At 42.1% G+C, this 20616-nt stretch overlaps 1 protein-coding gene across 1 annotated transcript; it reads left to right on the forward strand.

Moving 5' to 3' along the window:
• The first annotated feature begins 840 nt into the window (after window positions 1–840).
• LOC139630251 (trichohyalin-like) lies at window positions 841–20505 on the forward strand. Its single transcript, XM_071493512.1, has 10 exons — window positions 841–1060; window positions 3660–4673; window positions 6695–8867; window positions 16560–16672; window positions 17360–17456; window positions 17686–17830; window positions 17962–18098; window positions 18196–18395; window positions 18515–18600; window positions 19592–20505. The coding sequence occupies exons 2-9, from the start codon at window positions 3670–3672 to the stop codon at window positions 18588–18590; spliced, it is 3945 nt and encodes a 1314-aa protein (XP_071349613.1). The 5' UTR covers window positions 841–1060; window positions 3660–3669; the 3' UTR covers window positions 18591–18600; window positions 19592–20505.
• The last annotated feature ends 111 nt before the right edge of the window (window positions 20506–20616 follow it).

Raw genomic sequence — 20616 nt, forward strand, 5'->3', positions numbered from 1 at the left:
TCAAGGTACAATTAATTTACAGAAGCTTCCGGTCCGAATTTTCAAAAGAAAAGAGCCTACTGTAACACCAGCCAAAAAAAACAACTTGCACCTCCAAATGTGCAGTTCAGGCTTCATTCAATTAGTCCGCTCCCTGAACTATGTAAGCAACACGGATAGATTCTGCTTTTCCAGTGTTTGTCTCACACTGGGTTGCTATAAACTGGCAGTTGTAGTTCCTGGGCCCCAGCCCTGATCATTTTCATGCTGGGTTACTCTGAAAGTTAACACTGTGGTGGCTCGACAAATATATAGTAATTTAAAAAAAACAGCATAGACCCATTCAAGGTTCCACATATATATATTCCTGTCATAATTGACACTTTTTGCTTTGAAATGCGCAAAAACTTCACAGTCAAGTAAAGTAACTCAATCCTAAGTATCTTAACAAACTTCACTTTTTATCATATTTCCTTTACAAATATTAACTTATAACGCGAGTGCAGAAATTAACAGATTGCTATTTTATGTCAGAAACTGAACATTTGGAAGTTCCTCTTAGGAATCAGCTCTTAAATTTAGTTAATGGCCCAGCTATGGGCTGAGTACAACCCCCCCATCCCTGCCCAAAATGTATCCACAGTTTGTGACTTAAAGCAACTCTTTGGCAATAACGCAGCACATGTTCGACTCAATAGTTGCACAACAGCGACCACCTCTCCTCGGTGATCTCGGTTAGTTATGGTGATTAAAACATTTTTTGTTTTATTATTTTGCGGTTTTATTTTGAAGTGCAAACACCACACTTCCTGTTTTCTCATTGTGTGACTTGACCCCGGAGCAGCGTGGGCAGACCCGAAACAGCGGGCGGGCAGAGAGAGGGAGTGTCCCTTGGGTGTAGGAGCAGCCTGACGGCTTGTTAGTGTGAATGACTCAAAAAAAAAAAAAAAAAAAAAAAAAAAAAACACTCTGACAACAGTTGAGCAGGCGAGACAATCGCGGAAAACTAGTAGACATTTCTTTTGTAACTTCTTCCCGCTTCCTTCCTTCCTCAAGCTCTATGACGGCGTGAAGACGAAAGGTAAATGAAAAACTTGTCAAAGAAAAACTTTTACACTGCTAATGCAATGTTATCATATCTTAACCAGCGGGGGAGGTTCGTCAGGCTGATATCTAGAGCAGGTGCACAATATTTGGGATAATACATCTGTAGGATTTCTCCCGGTGATGTGAGTACACGAGCCAGCGTGAAATAAACACAAACTTCGGTTCATTTCTCTCAGTTTTCTGTGTCCAGTCCCGGAGGACACACAGCTGGTTCAACGACTGGGAGTTCATCGTTGGTGCGTTTATTAGTCACTTATTAACAACCCGTGATGAAGCGCATGTGTTGAAGTAACGTTCATTTCACCGTTTATAATGTGCTGACACCGCGATGTTTGACTCCGCAAGACCAAACCGATAAGAGGTCAGCCTCACAGCATCGCTCAAAGGAGTAAATGAATAATATGGTGGACATCAAAACGAAAGGTCCCGAGTGTAGCGACAGCCTTGGCTGGGTAACAGGCTGCAGAGGCAAACAAAGATAAAGAAACTCCTGCAAGCTAAGTGCCTGCTGCAGAGTCCTGCAGCGCAATGAGTGCGGCCTAAAAATAAGCAACAGGAGTCATCTATCAGCCGGAGCTTATCTTCTAGACAGTGTTTATTTCTGAGGAATTCAGCTGTAGGGAAAAGAAGAGGAAAGCAAAAAAAAAAAAAAACAAAAAAAAAAAAAAAGGGGGGTGCATTATTTAACCTCAGTGGGTGGTGTTGCATAGCTTTAGGATCCCAGTCTGATCCCATTACACAATATCATGCACACCCAGAGGTGTTGTGTGTTTGAGCAATGAGGCAAAAAATAAGGCAACAACAACAACAACAACAACAACAACAACAACACACTGCATGGCAGAATTGCCTTGGTGCACACTCCGGCTGTGCAGCAGAACTGCCTCTGCACACCAGCTGTGGATTGACTTTGTGAAAGTAACACAGTGAACATATCTGTGACACACTGAGTGTTCAGTTTTAAATTGTGGGGTGTGGAGTTACCGGTTTGTGAAAAAGTCTTACAGGTCCAACCAGATGGCATGCCTGTGGTATTTAGTGTAATAGATATGGAAACATAACTGTCACCTTTTTCACATGGTGTGCACACTTAGCACTTCTTTATCGAAAGTTGTGAGCGCTGCTGACCAAAATGCTCACGTGACAATCTTTAAAATGGTTGCAACTTGATCATCTGTCAGTGGCTTCACTTGGATTGGAGTCGTGATGTGACTGTGTAATTGCTGCAGATCGTGGTGGAGACGCGTGTGATGACTCATCAGATCTGCTTTGGTCTCTGACAGCATGTCTGTTTAGTAGTTTTCCATCTTGAACCTGGTTAAAAGATGACAAAACTATTAAATGTCCACTATCAAAGTCATATAGCTTAGTATCAGACTTTCTATCTGTACTATTTAGAAGTACTTTTCTGTTTTTCAGGCTATAACCTTGCTTTCCAATTCTGATCTGTGTGCGGAATACATTATTAATTATCCTGAAGAGATTTGAGTAGTATCAAATAATTGAACTGAAACAATTAGTCAATTAATCAGGTAGAAAACAAATCTACGACTCTGATAACTGATTAATTGTTTAATTCATTTTCTCAAGGAAATGTACCAAGCGTTTACAGGTTCCAGCTCAAATGTGAATATTGGGTTGATATTAAACCAGCTGTTCGTGGGCTTTGGTATCATGGTTGGACAAAACAAGACTAAACAAGACTAACAGGCTTTTAGTTAGCATGTGGTATTTTATCTGTTTTCCTTGTATATCTTCTTGTATGTCTGTATCGTTTTTATTTTTGCTGTATTTGGATTTCAGTTCTTTCATTTGGTTTTATTCTTTGAACTGTGAAGCACTTTGTGACTAGTGTCTGTGAAAAGTGCTATATAAATAAATAAACTTTACTAAATGTGTTAGCTTGAGCTTTGAGAAAAACTTTATTCGGACCTTTTATGGACCAAGTCATCAATCGGCAAAATAACTGACAGACTAATGTAATTAAGATACGCAAGGAAGTGGTTAATGACATAAAGCTTAAAGAAATATATTGTCATTCATACTTGATACATAGACTGGTTAGACAACACAGGAACTGTGAGTGCAGTATATATATGTGTGTGTGTATGTGTGTACGCATGAATGCGTGTGTGTTTGTGTGTGTCTGTGTGTGTGTGTGTGTGTGTTCATTTTAGGTGCCCAGGCTACTTGCAACACTACAACACTGACAGGCTAAAGGAAGTGATGGTGATGGATCAGATCTTGACTATGAGGGAGAAACTGGTCGTTTAAATGGTTTAATTTTGTAGAAGAATAGAGCATCAATTGTCAACACATTTCTGTTATCACTGAAGAAGCAAACTAAGTAAGAAAATAAAAAGAAATCATGGTTTCTGGTTTGTGTTCAGTTTAAGTGATTAGTTTCTCTCTGCTCCTGCAGAGGTAATTTTCAAAAATCTAGATGGACCAGACTTGTCCGGTCGTCTTCGTAACAACACAACCACCTGGCTGTGGATCGGCTGAGAGTGGTAATGTTTTTTCAATGTAAATATGTCGTTTGCTGTATGTAAACACCTCCTCTCCTCTTTCAGCGACTCAGTTATGGAGAGCTCCATTGAGACTTCCCAGACTGTAGGCGCCTCAAAACCAAAGCCGACTCTGGGCCCCAAACCCCGGCTCACTCCCAAGCCCTTCTCCCTGCAGAACACCAGCATTCGCTCCATCCATGCTCCAAAGACGGTCACCACAACGGTTAAGTCAACAACAAACCAGACTGGAAAATCTGAAGCCACAGGTGTCCCCAAACCGACTCTGACCGCCCATGCTCAGAATCCTCCTCAACAAACCACCGCCTCTGATTCCAAACCCAGCTCTGTAAGAGTGCACACCAAAGATGAACCAAAACCGACCAAAGAAAGTAAAACAAGTCCTCATGAAGAGGACGCTCTTGATTCTAGAGTAGCTCCAGGAAAATCTGATCCTGCCTCACAAAGCGCTCCACCCAAATCCGAGCCAGTCCAGAAAGACGATGTCATCCAAACAAACCACAAAGCATCCACAGATTTCGTAACTAACTCAGAACAGAAAGATGGAAAAAAGAAAGTCGATGTAACTCAGACTTCTAGTGTCCAAAAGCCTGAAAAATCAGGGAGCGATGGTTCCTCTGCATCCAGTCCAACATATCGCTGGGGCTCCAGGAGGGGTCTGCCAGCGGAGCTCACCTCAAAGTTTCAGTCAGGTGGTATACCTCTGCCTCCCCAGCCCTCCACAACAGCATCCACAAGCAGCACCAAAGAGGATTCAAAGAAGCCAGTGTCTTCCGATCCAGAGCAGAGCCAGACAACAACAGAGCCGTCCAACAGAGAGAGTGATGAAGGGCGACTGAAGGAGGATTATAGCGGAGGGGGAAGCATAAAACGCAGAATCAGTCTTCTGTTTGACTCCTCGTTGAGGCCAGAGGTCCCGACGAAGAGAGAGGAGCCAGAGATTATGAACAGTACAGGAGGTGTGAAGGAGCGAATTAAACACTGGGCGGCGGAAACAAGTTCTGAGGGTCCAAAGACTGAGAAGAAGCTTCAGGTTGCACCCCGACCTCGCACCAGGAGGTGAGTGAACTTCTCATCTGTGCTGTGCTGTGTTTGGTGACATGACCAGACATGAATAAAAGGAAAAGAACATTCTCTTCAAAGTGCAACGCCAGTAGTTTATTTTATGGTTAGTGGCACGTGTTATGACTGGCTATTAATGGCCAATGGTGCTGTTTTCTTACTGGGTACACTTGGTGCACCATGTACGCCTGAATTTCTTTTTTTTTTTTTCATGGATGAAGTGTGAAATATGAATACTCAGACCACAGCGAAGATGGGAGCTTCATTCATGTTGTTGTTATCGTTCGCTCCCCTTGGAGAGAGGGCAGCGCAAGTCTAGAACTGTTGAGGCCGGAAAGTTTGAGTGTCACCAGCACAGCTTTCCTTTCCTTATTGTTTAATGTGTGTACTGTGAGCGGACAGTAATAAGGGTGTGGTTAATGAATAACGTTGCTTGCGATATCAAGATTGTGGCCTGATTGAAGTTGTCAAATAAGTTCAGATAAGAGTGCAAACCGGGCCACCTCAGACTGTGAATTTTTAGATTAGATGTCCGAACTACTACATGAGCAGGTATGACAGTTCAGTCATCCCATGCAGGTAGTTTTATTTTTATATTCCAACCAGTGGTGGAATGTAACTAAATGTTTGGTCTTTACTTGAGTATTTTCATTTCATGCTAGTTTATAATATATTACTACTTTACAACAGTTCAGAGGGAGACTTTGTACTTTTTACTACATTTATTTGACAGCTTTAGTCACACATTATTTTACAGATTAAGATTTCCCACGCCATGTGGATTATGAGTTTATAAAATATGTTATAGATGCAACTACTTAGTACATGAAACTGAAATGAAAACAAACAACAGAAACAACAGAAGTTGAATCGGCAGCTATTCTGACGATTGATCATCAAATGTTGGTTTTCAAGCAAAAATGCCAAACATGATATTGCCTCTGTTTTCTCATGTTTTATGGAATAATTGATTAACTGAGAAAATAAGTGGCAAATTAATCAGTTATGACAATAATATTTATTTTTGCAGCCAAAAGATCCACTTTGACCAGCTACAGCATTAGAATGCTACTTACACATTCATAATATGTACGGTATACAGTATAATAGTGCCACACTCACTCACTCACTTATTCTTCGGATATGTTAAGTACATTTATCTAACAATACTTACTTACTTTTACTTAAGTAATCTTTTCAGTGCAATGCAACATGTTTATATTGCAGTGTTACCACTCTGACTTCAGTAAAGGTTCTGAATGAGTCCTCGACAAAATGATTTCAAGTTTTTCAGATGTCCATCTCTGAGATGTCTGGTGTTGTTCCAATTACAATAGATTTGAATAGAATTTTGTTTGTGTTGCTCACAGCACTGAAAATCTGCATTTCAAAACAACAGCAACATGTCTTTCCAGAAACAGTCGCTGTCAACACCTTTTGCTGGAACTTCTGTCTACTGAAGAAATAAATCCTATGAAAACTGTTGATAGCACGTTCTGTGGATTATCCAGAGTGACAGGGACATTGTTTCTGGAAAGAGAAGTTGCTCCTGAATTTTTTTAGATGCTGACTTTGAATGCTCTGAGCAGCAGAAAAGAAACTGATAACAGGCTGACATGCTAAACTTGAATTTCTCAAAACCTGGAAAATAAAACCAAAACAATCAGAACCGCTAGTCGTTAGTGAAAGAATATGTTTGTTTTTGTTTGTTTGTTGTTTCTCATCTGGGCAAACCAGCCATATAGAGGAACAGTTTAACAGCCTGGTGGCTGTAGCTTCATATTTATTGTACAGACATGGGTCTTTCTTTCTAACTAGAACTAGAACAGAATTAAATGAGTGTATTTCCTAAAATTTTGAAATAGTCCTTTATTGTGACATGGGTGATTAGATGCATTTGTCTGTGTTTAACTTACTTGACTAAGAATCTTCATTAGTGGAAACATCTTCTAAATCAAGCAAGATCATTAAACTCTGATTTTTCATACAGAATGACTGTGATGTTACTTCCTCTACAGCTTTGAGCCTGCGACTGCTCCAACAGCCGAGAAAACACCCAAAACCCCACACGTGGAACCTCCTGTGACCGGGACGTCGTCTGCACAGGCTGTGGATCCACATCCAAAGGTCTCCCCAGCTGAAGCACTCTCAGGGTCCCCAGTGGAGACATCCAAAGATGTTCCCACAGAAAAGGAGTCTTTGAATAGCTCAACAGAGTCACTGGGAGAGGATGAGCAAAACAAATCAACAGACGGTGAGGTCCGACCACGCAGTCGCAGCCCGTCTACTACCCAAACTGCCAGCGATGAGGGAGACTCAGCCTCAAGTGAAGGAGCTCTAAAGAGAAACAATGTGAAACGTCGCTCTGTTCGCTTTGGTATCGTGGAGAGAGATGATGGTGGGCCTCCACTGATTCTGGGCTCAGCGTCTGAATCCAGCTCAGAAGAAGAAGAAGAAGAAAAGACTCCTGAGGATAAAGCTGATAAGGACACCCCTGTTTCTATCCCCGTCTACCAACGAGTAGGTATTCTTCAGCAAAGGGATGATGAGATCCAAAAGCAAGAGGAGGAACGACTGAAACATTTGGAATTTGAAAAAAGACGGAGAGCGGAGGAGAACGAACGGGCAAGACTTAAGTTAGAAGAGGAGCGTAAACGAGAAGTGGAAGAAAGGGAGAAAGAAAAGGCCAGGCAGAGGGACGAGCTAAGACGTAGGGAAGAGGAGAAAAAGAGAGAGGAGGAAAGGGAAGGAGAGAGGTTGAAGGAGGAGGAAATGGAAATACACCCGAAGGAGGAATGGGAGAGAGAAAGGTTAAAAGAAGAGGACAGGGAAAGGCAAAGGCTGAGAGAAGAAGAGATGGAAGGAGAAAGACAGATGGAGCGGATATGGCAGAGACAGAGAGAGGAGGACAGAGAGAGGGCGAAGCAGAAAGAGAAGAGACTGAAGCAAGATCAGAAGGAGAGAGAAGAGAGACTGGAGGAGGAGAGGACGAAAGAGGAGAGACTGAGAGAGGAAAGAGAAAGACAGAGGCTGAGAGAGGAGGAGGAGAGACTGATTCATGAACATAAGGAACACAGACTTGAGTGGAAACTGAGAGAGGAGGAAATGACTAAAGAGAAACAAAGAGAGGAGGAATGGGAAAAAGAGTGGGTGAAACAGACAGACAGCTTGAGAGGAGAAGAAGAGGAGAGTGAGAGAGAAAAGGAGATGGAGTTGATGTGGCAAAGGCAGAAAGAAGAGGACAGAGAGAGGGCGAGGCAGAAAGAGGAAAGACTCAAACAAGAGGAGCGGGAGAAAGAGAGATTAAGAGAGGAGGCTGAGAAAATAGAGAGGGAGAGGCTAAGGAGGCTGGAAGAGGAAGAGCGGATTAGGGAAATACAGAGGCAGGAGGAGGAGAGAAAAAGAAGGGAGTTTGAGAGGAAAATGAAGCAGGAAAAAGAGGAAGAGATGGAGAGAATGAGGCAAACAGAAAAACAGAGAGAGGAGGAGAGAAGGGAAGAGGAAAGGAAGAGACAGATAGAGAAAGAAAGAGTGGAGGAGCTGGAAAGACAGCGAGCAAAGGAACTGGAAGAAAAGCTAAGAAAGGATGAAGAGAGAGAGAGGGAAGAACTTGGGTTGACTAACAGGGAACGAGAGAGTGCTGCAGACGAGGCTGAGTCAAATTTGATCAGCTTTGACTGTGAAGATGCGTCGCAGAAGTCAGAAACACCACATTTCCCCTTAGCAAAAATGTATGACCCCGCAGAGAGTCTTATCGAAGTTGCTTATGATGACTTCTCCGTCAGCAGAAAGTCTCTGATCGATGTGGATTTTGATGATTTTTCGGTCAAACCAAAGAGATGGGGTTCACAGGCTAAAGCAGAAACCAGTCCAGTCCTGCAGAGCTGGGCAACCAGTCCTCTGGATAAAGAGGAGGTGCTGGTTCCTGTGAATGTATGGTCTCAGGAAAATAAAGTACCAGACAGCCTTGAGCCAACACCAGCTGTGGAGAGTCCAGAGGAGGAAGAGGAGAAGCCAGAGGAGGAGGAAGAGAGGCCGGAGGAGGAGGAGGAGGAGGAGGAGGAGGAGGAGGAGGAGGAGAGGCCAGCCAAGGGACAGCTCATCTCCATGGAGGTGGAGGAAGAGGAAGAGAAGATGGAGCGGGAGAGGGAGGAAGAGGTGGATGCAGCAGAAGAAGAGGACAACGAGGAGGTAAATACACAATGAATTTGTTTGGAATGTAACTTGAGTGGTAAATTGTTTTGTTGTTGAGAACGCCAGGATATGAAAGGCCAGATTCTTGAATGACACTGAAAGGGTGAGGTTAAAAGAACAGAGACAGGAGTGTACATGTAAATGTGGCTATTTTACCACTGAATCATATCAGCCAGGCAACCACTCACACACACACACACACACACACACACACACACACACACACACACACACACACACACACACACACACACACTTGTACTTCTATCTTTGTGAGGACACTCATTGACATAATGCATTCCCTAGCCCCTTACCCTAACCTTAACCATCACAACTGAGTGCCTAACCCTAACCCTGACCCTAACCTTAACCTAAACTTAATTCTAACCTTAACTCTAAAACCAAGTCTTAACCCTCAAAATGTGATTTGAAGGTGTCTCAAAAAGTGAGCACCGGCCAAAATGTCCTCACTTTCCCAAAATGTCCTCACTCTGTTAGTAAAATACTTTTTTTGGTCCTTACTATGTAGCAAGTACAAGTACACAGACACACACACACACACACACACACACACACACACACAAGAACATACTCCTGTATTGTGATCTAATAAGGACGCAGCAAGTATGACAAGATATTTTTCCTTGTGCTACAGGAATAGTCCAGGTGAGGTGTGTGTTTATGTGTGTGTGTGTGTGTGTGTGTGTGTGTGTGCGTGTGTGTGCGTGTGTGTGTGCGCGTGTGTAGGTGTGACATTGAGTCATGAAACAAGCATGGCCTGAAATCCTGAAATCTATGTGCCATGTGTCAGTAGTATTATCTGCCCCTGCTGACCTGTTGACAGCGAGAGCTAATGTCTTACAAAATAAAAACATATCAGAGTAAGATAAGTGAGTCAAGAGGTGTAAGGATTAAGAAAACATATCTGTTCACCGGTCTCTTTTAGTATTCTCAAATTCTGCCCCTGTTGAGAAAACGTAAGAGTGGATTTCTCTTCCATTTCCTCTGTCTTATACTGTGCATTCAGAAAGTGTGGAGGCCCCTTCAATCTTTTCACACTTTGCTATGTTGCAGCCTTACACTCAAATTAAAAAATAAATAATTCTTCTCCCCATCAGTCTACACTCAATATCCCGTAATGACAAAGTGAAAACAGAATTTTTGAAATTTATTAAAAAGGGAAAGCTGGAGTAGAGTGGCGGAGTGCTGCAGTGAGGGTTGTCCTTCTGGAAGTTCATCAAACTGTATGAACTCTATGACCGATGGTGTATGTAAGATTGTGGTTAGGATAATCAAAACTGAAAGTAAAGTTATAACTTCCTGTTACACTTTTTCTGTCTACTACTTTCATTTTGTCCTTGTTTGTGTGTCAAGATAATACTTGTTTTTTAAAGAAAAGAAGCAGTGGAAAAGAAAAAGTTGAGGTTGGAGCATATAGAGAAAGGATGGATTATTTCACATGGGCATCTTGGATGGGTTATTTCCAGCAGCTATGGGTGAGTCTGTGCACACAGAAAATATTGCCTCGCAAGTGCCAGTGGTTTTGCAGTGAATTGCAAAGCCAGCTCAGCAATTTGCACCTCTGAGAGTTACACCTCAAAGGTTTACGACTTAGCCTTCTTCTTGTTTTGCAATAAGACAGCCTGTAATTAACAACTTGAATAGGAATTAGTCAGCTCCAAATACAACCATCTGAACTGAACTATCCAGTGCCTCCCTGAATACACCATGTGTTGAGTACATCGCCCATTCTTGCTGAGAGTTAGATGAGAAGATTGATAACCACATTCACAGCAGTACAATCAATATGAGCCTGGAGCCACCAGCTGGTTAACTTGGCTTTGCATAAAGAGTGGAAACTGGGGAAACAGCTTTGTCCAAAGCTAACAAAGTTCACCTGGCAGGACTTGTAAAGCTCATAAATTCAAATTTAATGTCTTTTATCTTACAAATTAGACAAGTATGAACCCTTTTTATTGCCAGTTGTGTTCATATGATACAATATTTGAAAAGCACAAGGCAGTTTCTGACATAAAGTTTATCATTTGATTCAGTCAGTTCACATTCAAAGACCCATTGAAGTTGTAGTGCAGCTGCAGTCAACAAACCGTGTCTGAACTTAACTTCTGGGTGGATCAACAAATAAACGTCATCACTGCTGAAGTCCTAATCAGTTGGGAATGTAATAGTCAGCTAATGCTACCGTGAAATAGAGTAAGAGGCTAAAGTGGAGATTGGCTTAAATTGAACCTAAAAACATACCTACAACATTTACAAGTACAACACAATCTGAAAATGACTAAAATTCGATCACGCTTTACCTTGAAAAGAGAAAAAGAGAGAAGGCAGCAAACACAAATAATTCAAGGTGAACAGAGCGAAGACGTGTGGTTGCACAGCAAAGTGAATGAACAGCTGACAGCCAGTCAAGACAGATCGGTTAAGCACCTGTTTGAACATGCACTGAATTCTCGTAGCCTAAACTGCCCTAAACTGTGTGTTTAACTGTGTATGTGTGCTTCTTTATGATATTGTGTCCCTGTTTGCTGTGTGCACACTTAAGCAAACAAGCCATAACCCACATAACCAGTGTGCTACTGGGAAGGGAGGGGGGGCATTGTACACAACCACTTAGCTGCTGTGTGGCCCTTTGTATTGAGACGTCGTTGGTCATGGTTGTGTGGGTACATCCTTGTTTTAACCACTGGGTGGTGCTGCTCCTCTTAAAACCCGCACTCCCTTATGCTTCATTCCTTAAGTTTCTGTTTTTTCCTGCAGGGCACCATACACTGCTATACTATGGCCACCATAACTCGAAACAGTCTGGTTTAGTTGTTTTTATATTGTAAGAAAACATCCACCGCAAAGACACTGTTGTGTGGCAGATAAAAGCATTTCAATTTGACAGAGCAGAATGAGGAAAATGTTTACTGGGCAAACACAAGCTGTGCAGCCGACCTTCCACCCTCATTCAGGCTTACGACTAAAAGACAGACAGACAGGCAGATGGATGAGTCTTATAGTGAGTAGGGCCTGGGTGCTATGTGGTCATCATGTCCTCATTTGGATCTGTCTAACAGGGAAGCGTGTCAGAATGACCATACATGGTGCCTCTATCTGCTCTTTCTCTGTCTCCCTACTCAATCTCTCCACCCCATTTTGAGAGAGAGCCCATCACCAGCCTGCACACACACACATACACACACACACACACTTTCTGGCGCACACACACACACAAAGAGGATGGGCTAAAGGACAGACAAGAAAGTGCACATGTCCACTGTCCATTCTCTCAATTATCTGTCCAGCTCAGACTTTCTCTCAACTTTCCAAAAGTCTTCCTGTTCTCTGCTGTCTTCTGCTCCCTCTCCTCTCACCAAGACCTGGTTCGTTCATTACCTGCGTTTAGCTACAGGAAGAGAGTTGTGGAGGGAGGTACAGAAAACACCTTGGCCCAACCTGCCGCACCTTCCTTCCCTCGGGATTTTCCACATCTGAGCACAGACCTCCGCTTTGTTGTGACGTTCTCTGAAATCACTCAGGTCTAGAGGAGATAAAGGGGGTGATCTACCTCTCTGTACCTGGCTTTGGATGTTTGGAGAGGCAGATATTTCCCACGCTTCTTTTCCCTTTTTTTTTCTGAATGGAAAATGGAGTCGCAATGTGAACTGGGACATAGATACACAAGCAAACAGGCTTGACTGTGGCAGAGCAAGTCTCAGCAAAAGAGAAGAGAGGTAACACTTAAAATAGTTTTGTGCAAGACTGAAAGTTGCTTTCCTACTTCTTTTTACTGGTTGAAGGAAAAAAAGTTTTTGATCAAGGCATCTGTCAGGGTCTCTTAAATGGATCATAATGTGATGTGATGATGGGAAAGTCTTTCTTTGGGATGCTGCTGCTTAAGATGTCAAATCCATCATTGTGAGTGCTGCAGTGGAGTGGTGCTGTCACAGTGCACACAGTGTGTCAGCACATGGCTGGTCAGACTATTTACTTTTTTACTGACGGCATATAATATTATATATATATTACAGGACGTTTGTGTGACTTGAACCATAAAATTATGGAAAGAGAGGATGGACCCTGCTCAAATGAAAGGACTGTATCTCGCTTTGTAAGACGTCAGAAGCCTTTTTCTGCAATTACCTTCTCCTCGCTGAAAATGACGACTGAAAACCAGATCACACATCCAGCTTTTTGACTCACCCACAATATCCCTTCATCTCTAACAAAGCTGAACTTCAGTTTCTCTGTTGACCCCGTTCCCATGGTGACCCTAGTGCCAGGGCAACCAGCTGTGTGAGCTTTTCAACCATGCAGTACTTTGGGGGGAAACTGTCGGCCGCCCAGCTGCAGGTGGCGGGCTGGGTGGGCAGTGTACGACGCTCCTTGCAAGAGGCTCTGGATCTGGTGTGGGGCACCGCAGAAGAGAAGCAGGAGGAGGAAAAGGAGAATGAAGAAGAGGAAGAAGAAGGAGATGGAGGAGGAAGGTTTCAGAGAGCCATGACACCGCTTCGTAGCTTCGCCAGACGCAGCAGGAGATCCCTGCGCCGCTTCTCCCTCAGAAGTCGGCAAACTCTGCAAAGGAGGGCCACTGAAACCTGCTCTGTAAGAGCTGATACATTAACCCAGTTGATGGCAATAAATGCTTGTTAATGTTCTGCACTTGTCATATCCAGGCCAGGTTTAATTGTTTATTGAAAATAACGTTTTACTTTAAAGGCTGAGCTTGCTCATTTTCATTGACATTAGGTACAATGATAAATGCACAGAGCAGTAATTACCCAAGATTCGGCGCTTGTTACAGTTTGCTCCAGTGCTCCACATATCCCATGTAACTCTTTCCCTAGTGCAATATTTCCACACCCATGTGTCAACAGATTACCATGCAAATGTGAAGAGGGTGTGCAGTAGGCAGTGGCGCTCTGTTTTGAGGAAGGACACAGCTATCTGATGAAGTTGTCCGAATGTAGTGTTTTATCAGTGCACATGCTTGCCCTTTCCTTCTTGGTCTATGTTGTGTGTCAGAGATAAAGCAGAGGAGTGTAACAAAGTGTGACACACTCGGACAAGATTTGTCCAAGTATGGTTGTTTATGTCTGCACCCTCTATATCTGCATCTGCCTTTTGTTCACGCTGCTCGCGTTTAATTTCACTTAGTCACGGCTGTTGACGTTTAACTAACTTTTTATGGCAGAAAATTATATTTTTATCCCGCTATATATCATTGCAACAGTGCCCATTGCATTAAATTACCCATTACATTAGATTATAATTTTACATTTTACTGAAAAATTGTCAGAACATTTGCACAAGACACTGTTTATTATATTTGTACATTGTAATATTACTTTTAATTAATTTGATTAATTGAGCACAAATTTTTACTATTTTAGTATTAACAAAAACTACACCCCAGTACATGTGTTTATCTTTATGATGAACTAGCTTTTAGTACAGCACTTTGTCCAACAGGACTACAGGGGATATCCTGCCAAAAACAGCATGATAGCTGCTATCACTCACCTGCTGTGGAGATAAATGACACAACACAATCTGCTTATTCATATTTAAGACAAGTTTGTCTTTTTCTTTTTTAAATTTTCAAGTGTTAACTGTGGTTGTAGCCTGCACATGAGTGTGATTGGGTGTGCATGCACAGGAGACACAAGGATATAAAAAGATAGAAAATAACCTGCAGGCTATATCCACTCTATTACATGATCCATTACTTTCCTTTATCAGAAGTGATGTTCTGTCGACAGTCTTTGTCTGTTATCCTGGATTAGAGTCTCAGTTAGTTGAGCTTGTGGTATCTATCGGATGTTGTCCTCTACACTACACTGTAAACAAGCCGCCTTACACATTCCATTGACCGTGACAAAAATGTGATGGCAGGTAAACTATAATGAAGCCGACTCTGTCTTGACTTGTACATCCTCCGCCCTCATGAGCACATAATGTACTGGCCCACTGACACATACTCAGGTTTGTTGCAGCTTACGAGTATAGTTTGTTTTTAGAGTGAAGTTTTTAACTTACCCGTCACTTGTGTCTGCACTTGTGTGGATGTTTTGTCCAAACTGCTACGTTATTAGTCAGAGAATATCTAAGGAATCTAACAGTATGCCTCAATAGAGTTTCCATAGTGTGTGTATGTACTCTATCTCTGAATTTATATGCATATGTAGATTAAAACTGCACCAAGAGATACTTTTATATTGACAATGGCTCAAGTGACTATGTGTCATGTGAATGGTGCCACTCATAGTGTCAAACCCACAGGGTTCATCACAGTTTCCCTCTGCTTTACAAGGCATCTCTCAGTTTATTTTGGTTTAACAGTACGGACCTTAACTGTTTTGTTTCAGTCTCATGTTCCTCAGGTTTGTTTCCAGACACATCAGGCAGATGTTTTTAGTCAAAAATCTCTGATAAGCCTGCACTTCACTACCTGCCCAGCACCAAACGACAGACAGACAAAGTTAGTGACCATCTGGTGAACATAGGAGTTGGTAGAGGCCAAAACAGACCTTAAAGGAGGAGAAGTAACTTAGATTTGTCAGGTGGATTTTCTCTGTGGCAGAGTAATCTCTTGCTTTTCTCAAGCACAGACTTGAGAAAAGTGGATTGACTATTTCATTTGAATCCATATACCTGAGATACACTTGCCTATTGTCTCATCATTCATTGTTGCTTACTGGAACCAGGAGTTATTTTAGTATGACACGGAAGTGACTGGGTCAATGATCTAAGTTAACAACATTAGAAACTGTGTGAGCTGCAGAGGCTACTTCCACGATAAAGGTAGGACATGCACGGCAGTGGAATGGTTCCCCTGTAGACTGCGTCTCTGTTGTTTTCCTCTGCAACTGAACTCAGTCTGTGGTTATAGGAAAATCACTAAAAGCCTATTCATTCATGCTGTGATGCTGCCAGATAACAGGCATTGTGCAAATGAAGCTGCTCTGTGAGTCCTGAGTAATAAATGGACTCAGGAAGGAGATGAAATGGGCGTGAAATCATATGGAGGGCAGGGGTGTTTACTCAACTGTTGTTTTGTATCCAGGTGACAATATTAGACTACACAACACTGGGATGTGCCCCTTCACAAAATATGAAGAGAGCTTAAAGGAATGTTTGTGAGGAGGTGCACAGTAGTTGCTTTTGTTTGGAATTTGTGTGTGTGCGTGTGTGTGTGTGTGTGTGTGTGTGTGTGTGTGTGTGTGTGTGCGCGTGTGTGTGCACTCATGCATTCCAGCATGTGGGCGTGACAGCATGAGTGTTCGGAGTGTCTGTGTGTGTAAGCACATAGGTGTGTATGCCAGTGTGTGTGCGTGCATGCTCACGCTCTCACAGTGTTGATTGAGGACAGCCCAGCCTCTGTGACCGGCTCATTAAAAGACACATGCTTGGCTGGTCCTCAGTCCTCTCTCCCTATGTAGTTAGTGATCTTGGCTCAGCACACAGTCCATTTTCCCTCCTGCCTCAGTTCCACAATGTGAAGTTCTAATATGCAAATATACACAACAAAGAGGAGGATTTCACATCATTCCATTTTACACGATAAAGCAGGAGAACCAAAGAGAGGTGAAATCAAAGTTTAGCAAATTATATCCCAATATCAAAAGCTTCCTTTTTGTGTTCTCCAGTTCTGTTGCATAATATATTTCCATTTCTTTCTCTCAGACGCAGGTTAACAGTTACTGTATAACCAGAGAAGACAAAGACACTGATGCTTTGATAGACGGTGAGCCAGACCAGCAGAACGGGGGCCGCGCACAGACACCTGAACCTGACAGGTAGGAGAGAGGTTCCATTATAACACAACACAAAGCCCACTTACTGACTGACTGACGTCCTCGTTGTATCTTTAAGTGGCTTCGTTTCCTTCATCTACACTGATGGAGACAGACAGGACGGGACAGGTTTAAGTGTCAAATCTTTGTGTCTTGTGTTGAAGGTGTGGCTCCTCATTGAGGTGATTTGATTCTGTGTGAGAGCAACATAAGCCCCATAGCTATCTGACATTGAAGTTTTGAAGTACGTAGCCTCAAGCTGCAGGTTGGAGGGCCATGCTCAGCTCTTCTTACTAAGATCAGTGGAACACGTAAAAATAACCCAAGGTGATTTTGAAACCAAATTTATTCTTCTGTTTCCATTTTTTTTTCCAGTGTGTGACTTTCCACTAAAGAAACTTTAGTATTCAACCTAATGAAACATGCTATTTCTGTTTTTGAAACATAAATCCTGTGACAGCAACATCAACTGCAGCTACACATTAAAATAAACTTGTAAGTGTTTTGAAGAGTTGAACTCCCTGTGCCCCCTTGTGGTTACTAATGAACAACACACAAGCCCAGAAGAGTGACACTTGTTGAAAATGGACTAAACTTACTGAGAAAAAAAACTGAAGTGAAAGCATCTCAACAGTACAATTTGCCTTCATTATTCTGTCTCTGATTCTAAATAACTTTCTCCCTCTTCAGTCCAAAGCACATCCCTGACCAACTTCCTGAAGTCTCCTCCCAAGATGTTGACATCATTGATTTTCACAGAGAGCCAGAGTTGGCTCCTTTCCCTGAGGTTGGTGACTCTTTGTTAAACTTCCCACTCCATGAATGGTGACAGTTAATTTATGAGTAAACCGCCACAAATATTAAAATGTAGTTTGGTTTTTATTTTGCATACCCACCTGGGAAAATATGCGCTCCCATCTCTGCATTGTTTCAGTGTGGTGGAGCATTAATACAAACGATAATGAAGTGTATTCTGATCATTGCTTGCGAGATTATGTGTGTGTGTCTGTGCACAGAGCTCCACTCCTCTCCTTGACACCAGTGCGCAGAGATCCAAAGCAGACGTGGGTAAGAGGCGAATTCGAACACGTCCGTCACGGTTGCTCCGTGCAGGCTTGACTCCAGGGGGAAGCCCAGACTGGAGGGCTTGTGACTCCACAGGTTATTACAGCATTTAAAATGTTATCAAATCTATATAGAGCACTGATGCTCAGTGATTATTTTAATTCAGAGTAATAAACAATATACAAGTGTTGATTCAGTGCCTGTTTTGACCGTGACTATGTTTTTAGATGGAAAGGAAGCATCTTCCAAGCAAAGGGAGTCAGATTCTGAGGAGGAACAGCCAAAAACAAAGAGAGCCTGTTCTCCTCCACCAACCTCACAAAGAGTCCCCATGTTCCCTGGACTGAACCCTGCAGCCCTGCTTGTAAGTGCTTAAGTGTAATATGTTTCCAGGTTGTTATTAAACATAACTTGATGTAAAAGGGCAGCATTTGTAAAGTGTACGTGACTTGCTCCCCAAGGCTCAACTAAAAAGAAGAACAGGTGGAGGAGGAGCTGAAGGAGGAGAGGAAACAGAGGAGGACAAGGGAAAGGAAGAAAGGGCGAGTCAACATGAGGAAATAGCACGATCACCCTCACAACTCTCCCACTCTCCTCGCTCTGCCGCTCATCTCGCGGGGGCTGCACGGGTACTGCCACCCTTAGGTGGCACAGACAAAGGGTAAGAGCAGAGCATGACAGCACACTTCAAATAAAAATATTCAAATCCTTGAAACATTGAACATTTGCTACGTGCTTTAATTATGACACTCCTCTGAACTGTGACTCTGTGTCATTCAGAGCCAACTCTTCTCCTGCTTGGCTGAAAGAACTGAAGTCGAAGAAGCGTCTGAGTCAGCATGGCAGCGAGGCTTAGCCAGACACAGGTAAATAACATGGATGAGGTGATGATTAAAATACCAAAGACACGGACTCTCTGCTACATAATAAAAAAAAACTTAAAACTTTTCCTATAGAAATGGAAAGTTTGGCTGTTCCCATGTGATTTACTCGTGATAATTATCAGTAGGGGACAAGCAGCTGTCAGTACAACATCTGCTCACATATTTTTAGCATTTTTTAAATATATGTATCAACGAACAAACAAGCATTCTGAGTTTGTGAAAGACACATTTTTAGCTTTGTCTCACACGAAATTGATCCAGCCATCACTGTATGTGGAAAAAAAAGAGGCATCTTTTGGATGACTTGTTTATTTATCAAATGTCAGCAGAATACTGATATTTGTAACAAGCACATTAGAGGTTCAAAACCATTGAATAGCTTGTAAATATGTTGAGCATTATAGGACTTAACAGGATCAGCCATAGATGAGCACTGAGCATGGAGGTTCTGACATTTAGCGTATAAAATGAATTACTGTAGGAATGAAGGCATTATTTAAAAGGACTAATTTGCTTGTGAGTCATAATTCAAGACAGCTGAATAGGTTTGCAATAATAGAAAGTGAATGGTTTCAACTTTTCTGGAACACTAATGTTCTTTAATGCAGACTGCGACTAAACTGACAGCAAAGACAAAAAACAGGAAGTCGTCCATATCTCTGCAGCACTTTCTCCTGTCATATCTGAACAGTGGGTAGAATGTGCTCATTGTCACAACATTGTATCTGAATGCAGTTTGCTCTGCTTGATGCTCTTCTACTCGCCTGTTCAATTGCTCCTTGCAGCCGTTGTCGGCTCTTGACTTTACTCTTTTGGTTATGTGCAGCTTAGTGAAAAAAGCCTATGCCCTTGTAACAGGGTTATGGATTTAAGTACCACTTGGACCATCTATGCTAAAACTGAATGAATAATAAGACATCTTCATTGGTTTGAAACTTTGTTCTGAACCTACTGTATCTTTTGTTGCCTGTAGGAGACACTGTGCTGTTGAACAAGAATCAGTCCATCTCAGTTGCTGCTGCTGACAGACACGTCACCATGATTGCTCCATTTTGCACTTTGAGTGCCTTATTTTGGACCTTTGCTGGTATATGCAGAAGGGGACTTTGTTGAGTATAGAGGCCATCAAGAACTTTTCATCGTGTAAATGAAATAATAGTGCCAAGACTGTGATGTGTTAATGCCAAGTACATGTTTTATCGACAGAGGCTCAATGGAGGGTAAATAACCCAGTATGATTAAGAGCAAAGCCATAGACTGTGTTGTTGTTTCAATGCGTAAGTCCATCATATACTGACAGGGACTGATGACACTGTGGCCATCACACATACACCTACACTGTATATAGAGAAAATACTGAATATAAATAATGGATCGCACCTTGTGTGTATTTAGTTGAAACTGTAAAAAATGCTTTTTACCAATCACAGATGGTCTCAAGTAAACCTACCTAGCACTTTAAGAAACATTATAAATAATTATCGTCAATCAAAACAATAGAATAATCAAGTACATAACTGTAGTAATGGGATCAGGGAATTTTTTTCAGTTTATAACACCATGAATGCCTCTCTTCCATTTAAAATAAGGTTCCATGAAATGTAAAGCTGCAATCCCTGAATTTATTAAATCACAGAGAAGCTGGTCAGACCATCAGCAGCGAGCTGGGAGGAACTCTTTGGCATGCTATAACAGAATCAGGAGGAGTGTTTTGTGAAATCTTGAATCCAGAAAAATGCATTCATCTGCTTGAGATTTTTTTTTTTTGAGTGCCTTTTTAATGTTACTGATTTACTGTCATCGATGCTGTAATCATTTATGATCAATATACTGTATGATAAGAGGAAATTGAGGGAATTTTATTAAACCATTTTCTATGAAATGCAATAGAGTGTGTGTTTATTATCGGAAAACTTGCATGATGTTCAAGATAAGTGACAGTGGAGTCACTATACTCTCAGTTGTGTTTGATAAGTTGCCCTTTCCACTCCCATCACA

The sequence above is a fragment of the Trachinotus anak genome, unplaced genomic scaffold, assembly GCF_046630095.1.
Source record: "Trachinotus anak isolate AG129_WGS33_773 ecotype Australia unplaced genomic scaffold, CSIRO_AGI_Tana_v1 ptg000013l, whole genome shotgun sequence".
NCBI lineage: Eukaryota > Metazoa > Chordata > Actinopteri > Carangiformes > Carangidae > Trachinotus > Trachinotus anak.

Coding starts and splice junctions, on each gene's coding strand:
- LOC139630251 (XM_071493512.1), top strand. CDS start 3,670: ATGGAGAGCTCCATTGAGACTTCCCAGACTGTAGGCGCCTCAAAACCA. Junction 4,674..6,694: donor CCCCGACCTCGCACCAGGAG/GTGAGTGAACTT, acceptor CTTCCTCTACAG/CTTTGAGCCTGCGACTGCTC. Junction 8,868..16,559: donor AAGAAGAGGACAACGAGGAG/GTAAATACACAA, acceptor TCTTTCTCTCAG/ACGCAGGTTAACAGTTACTG.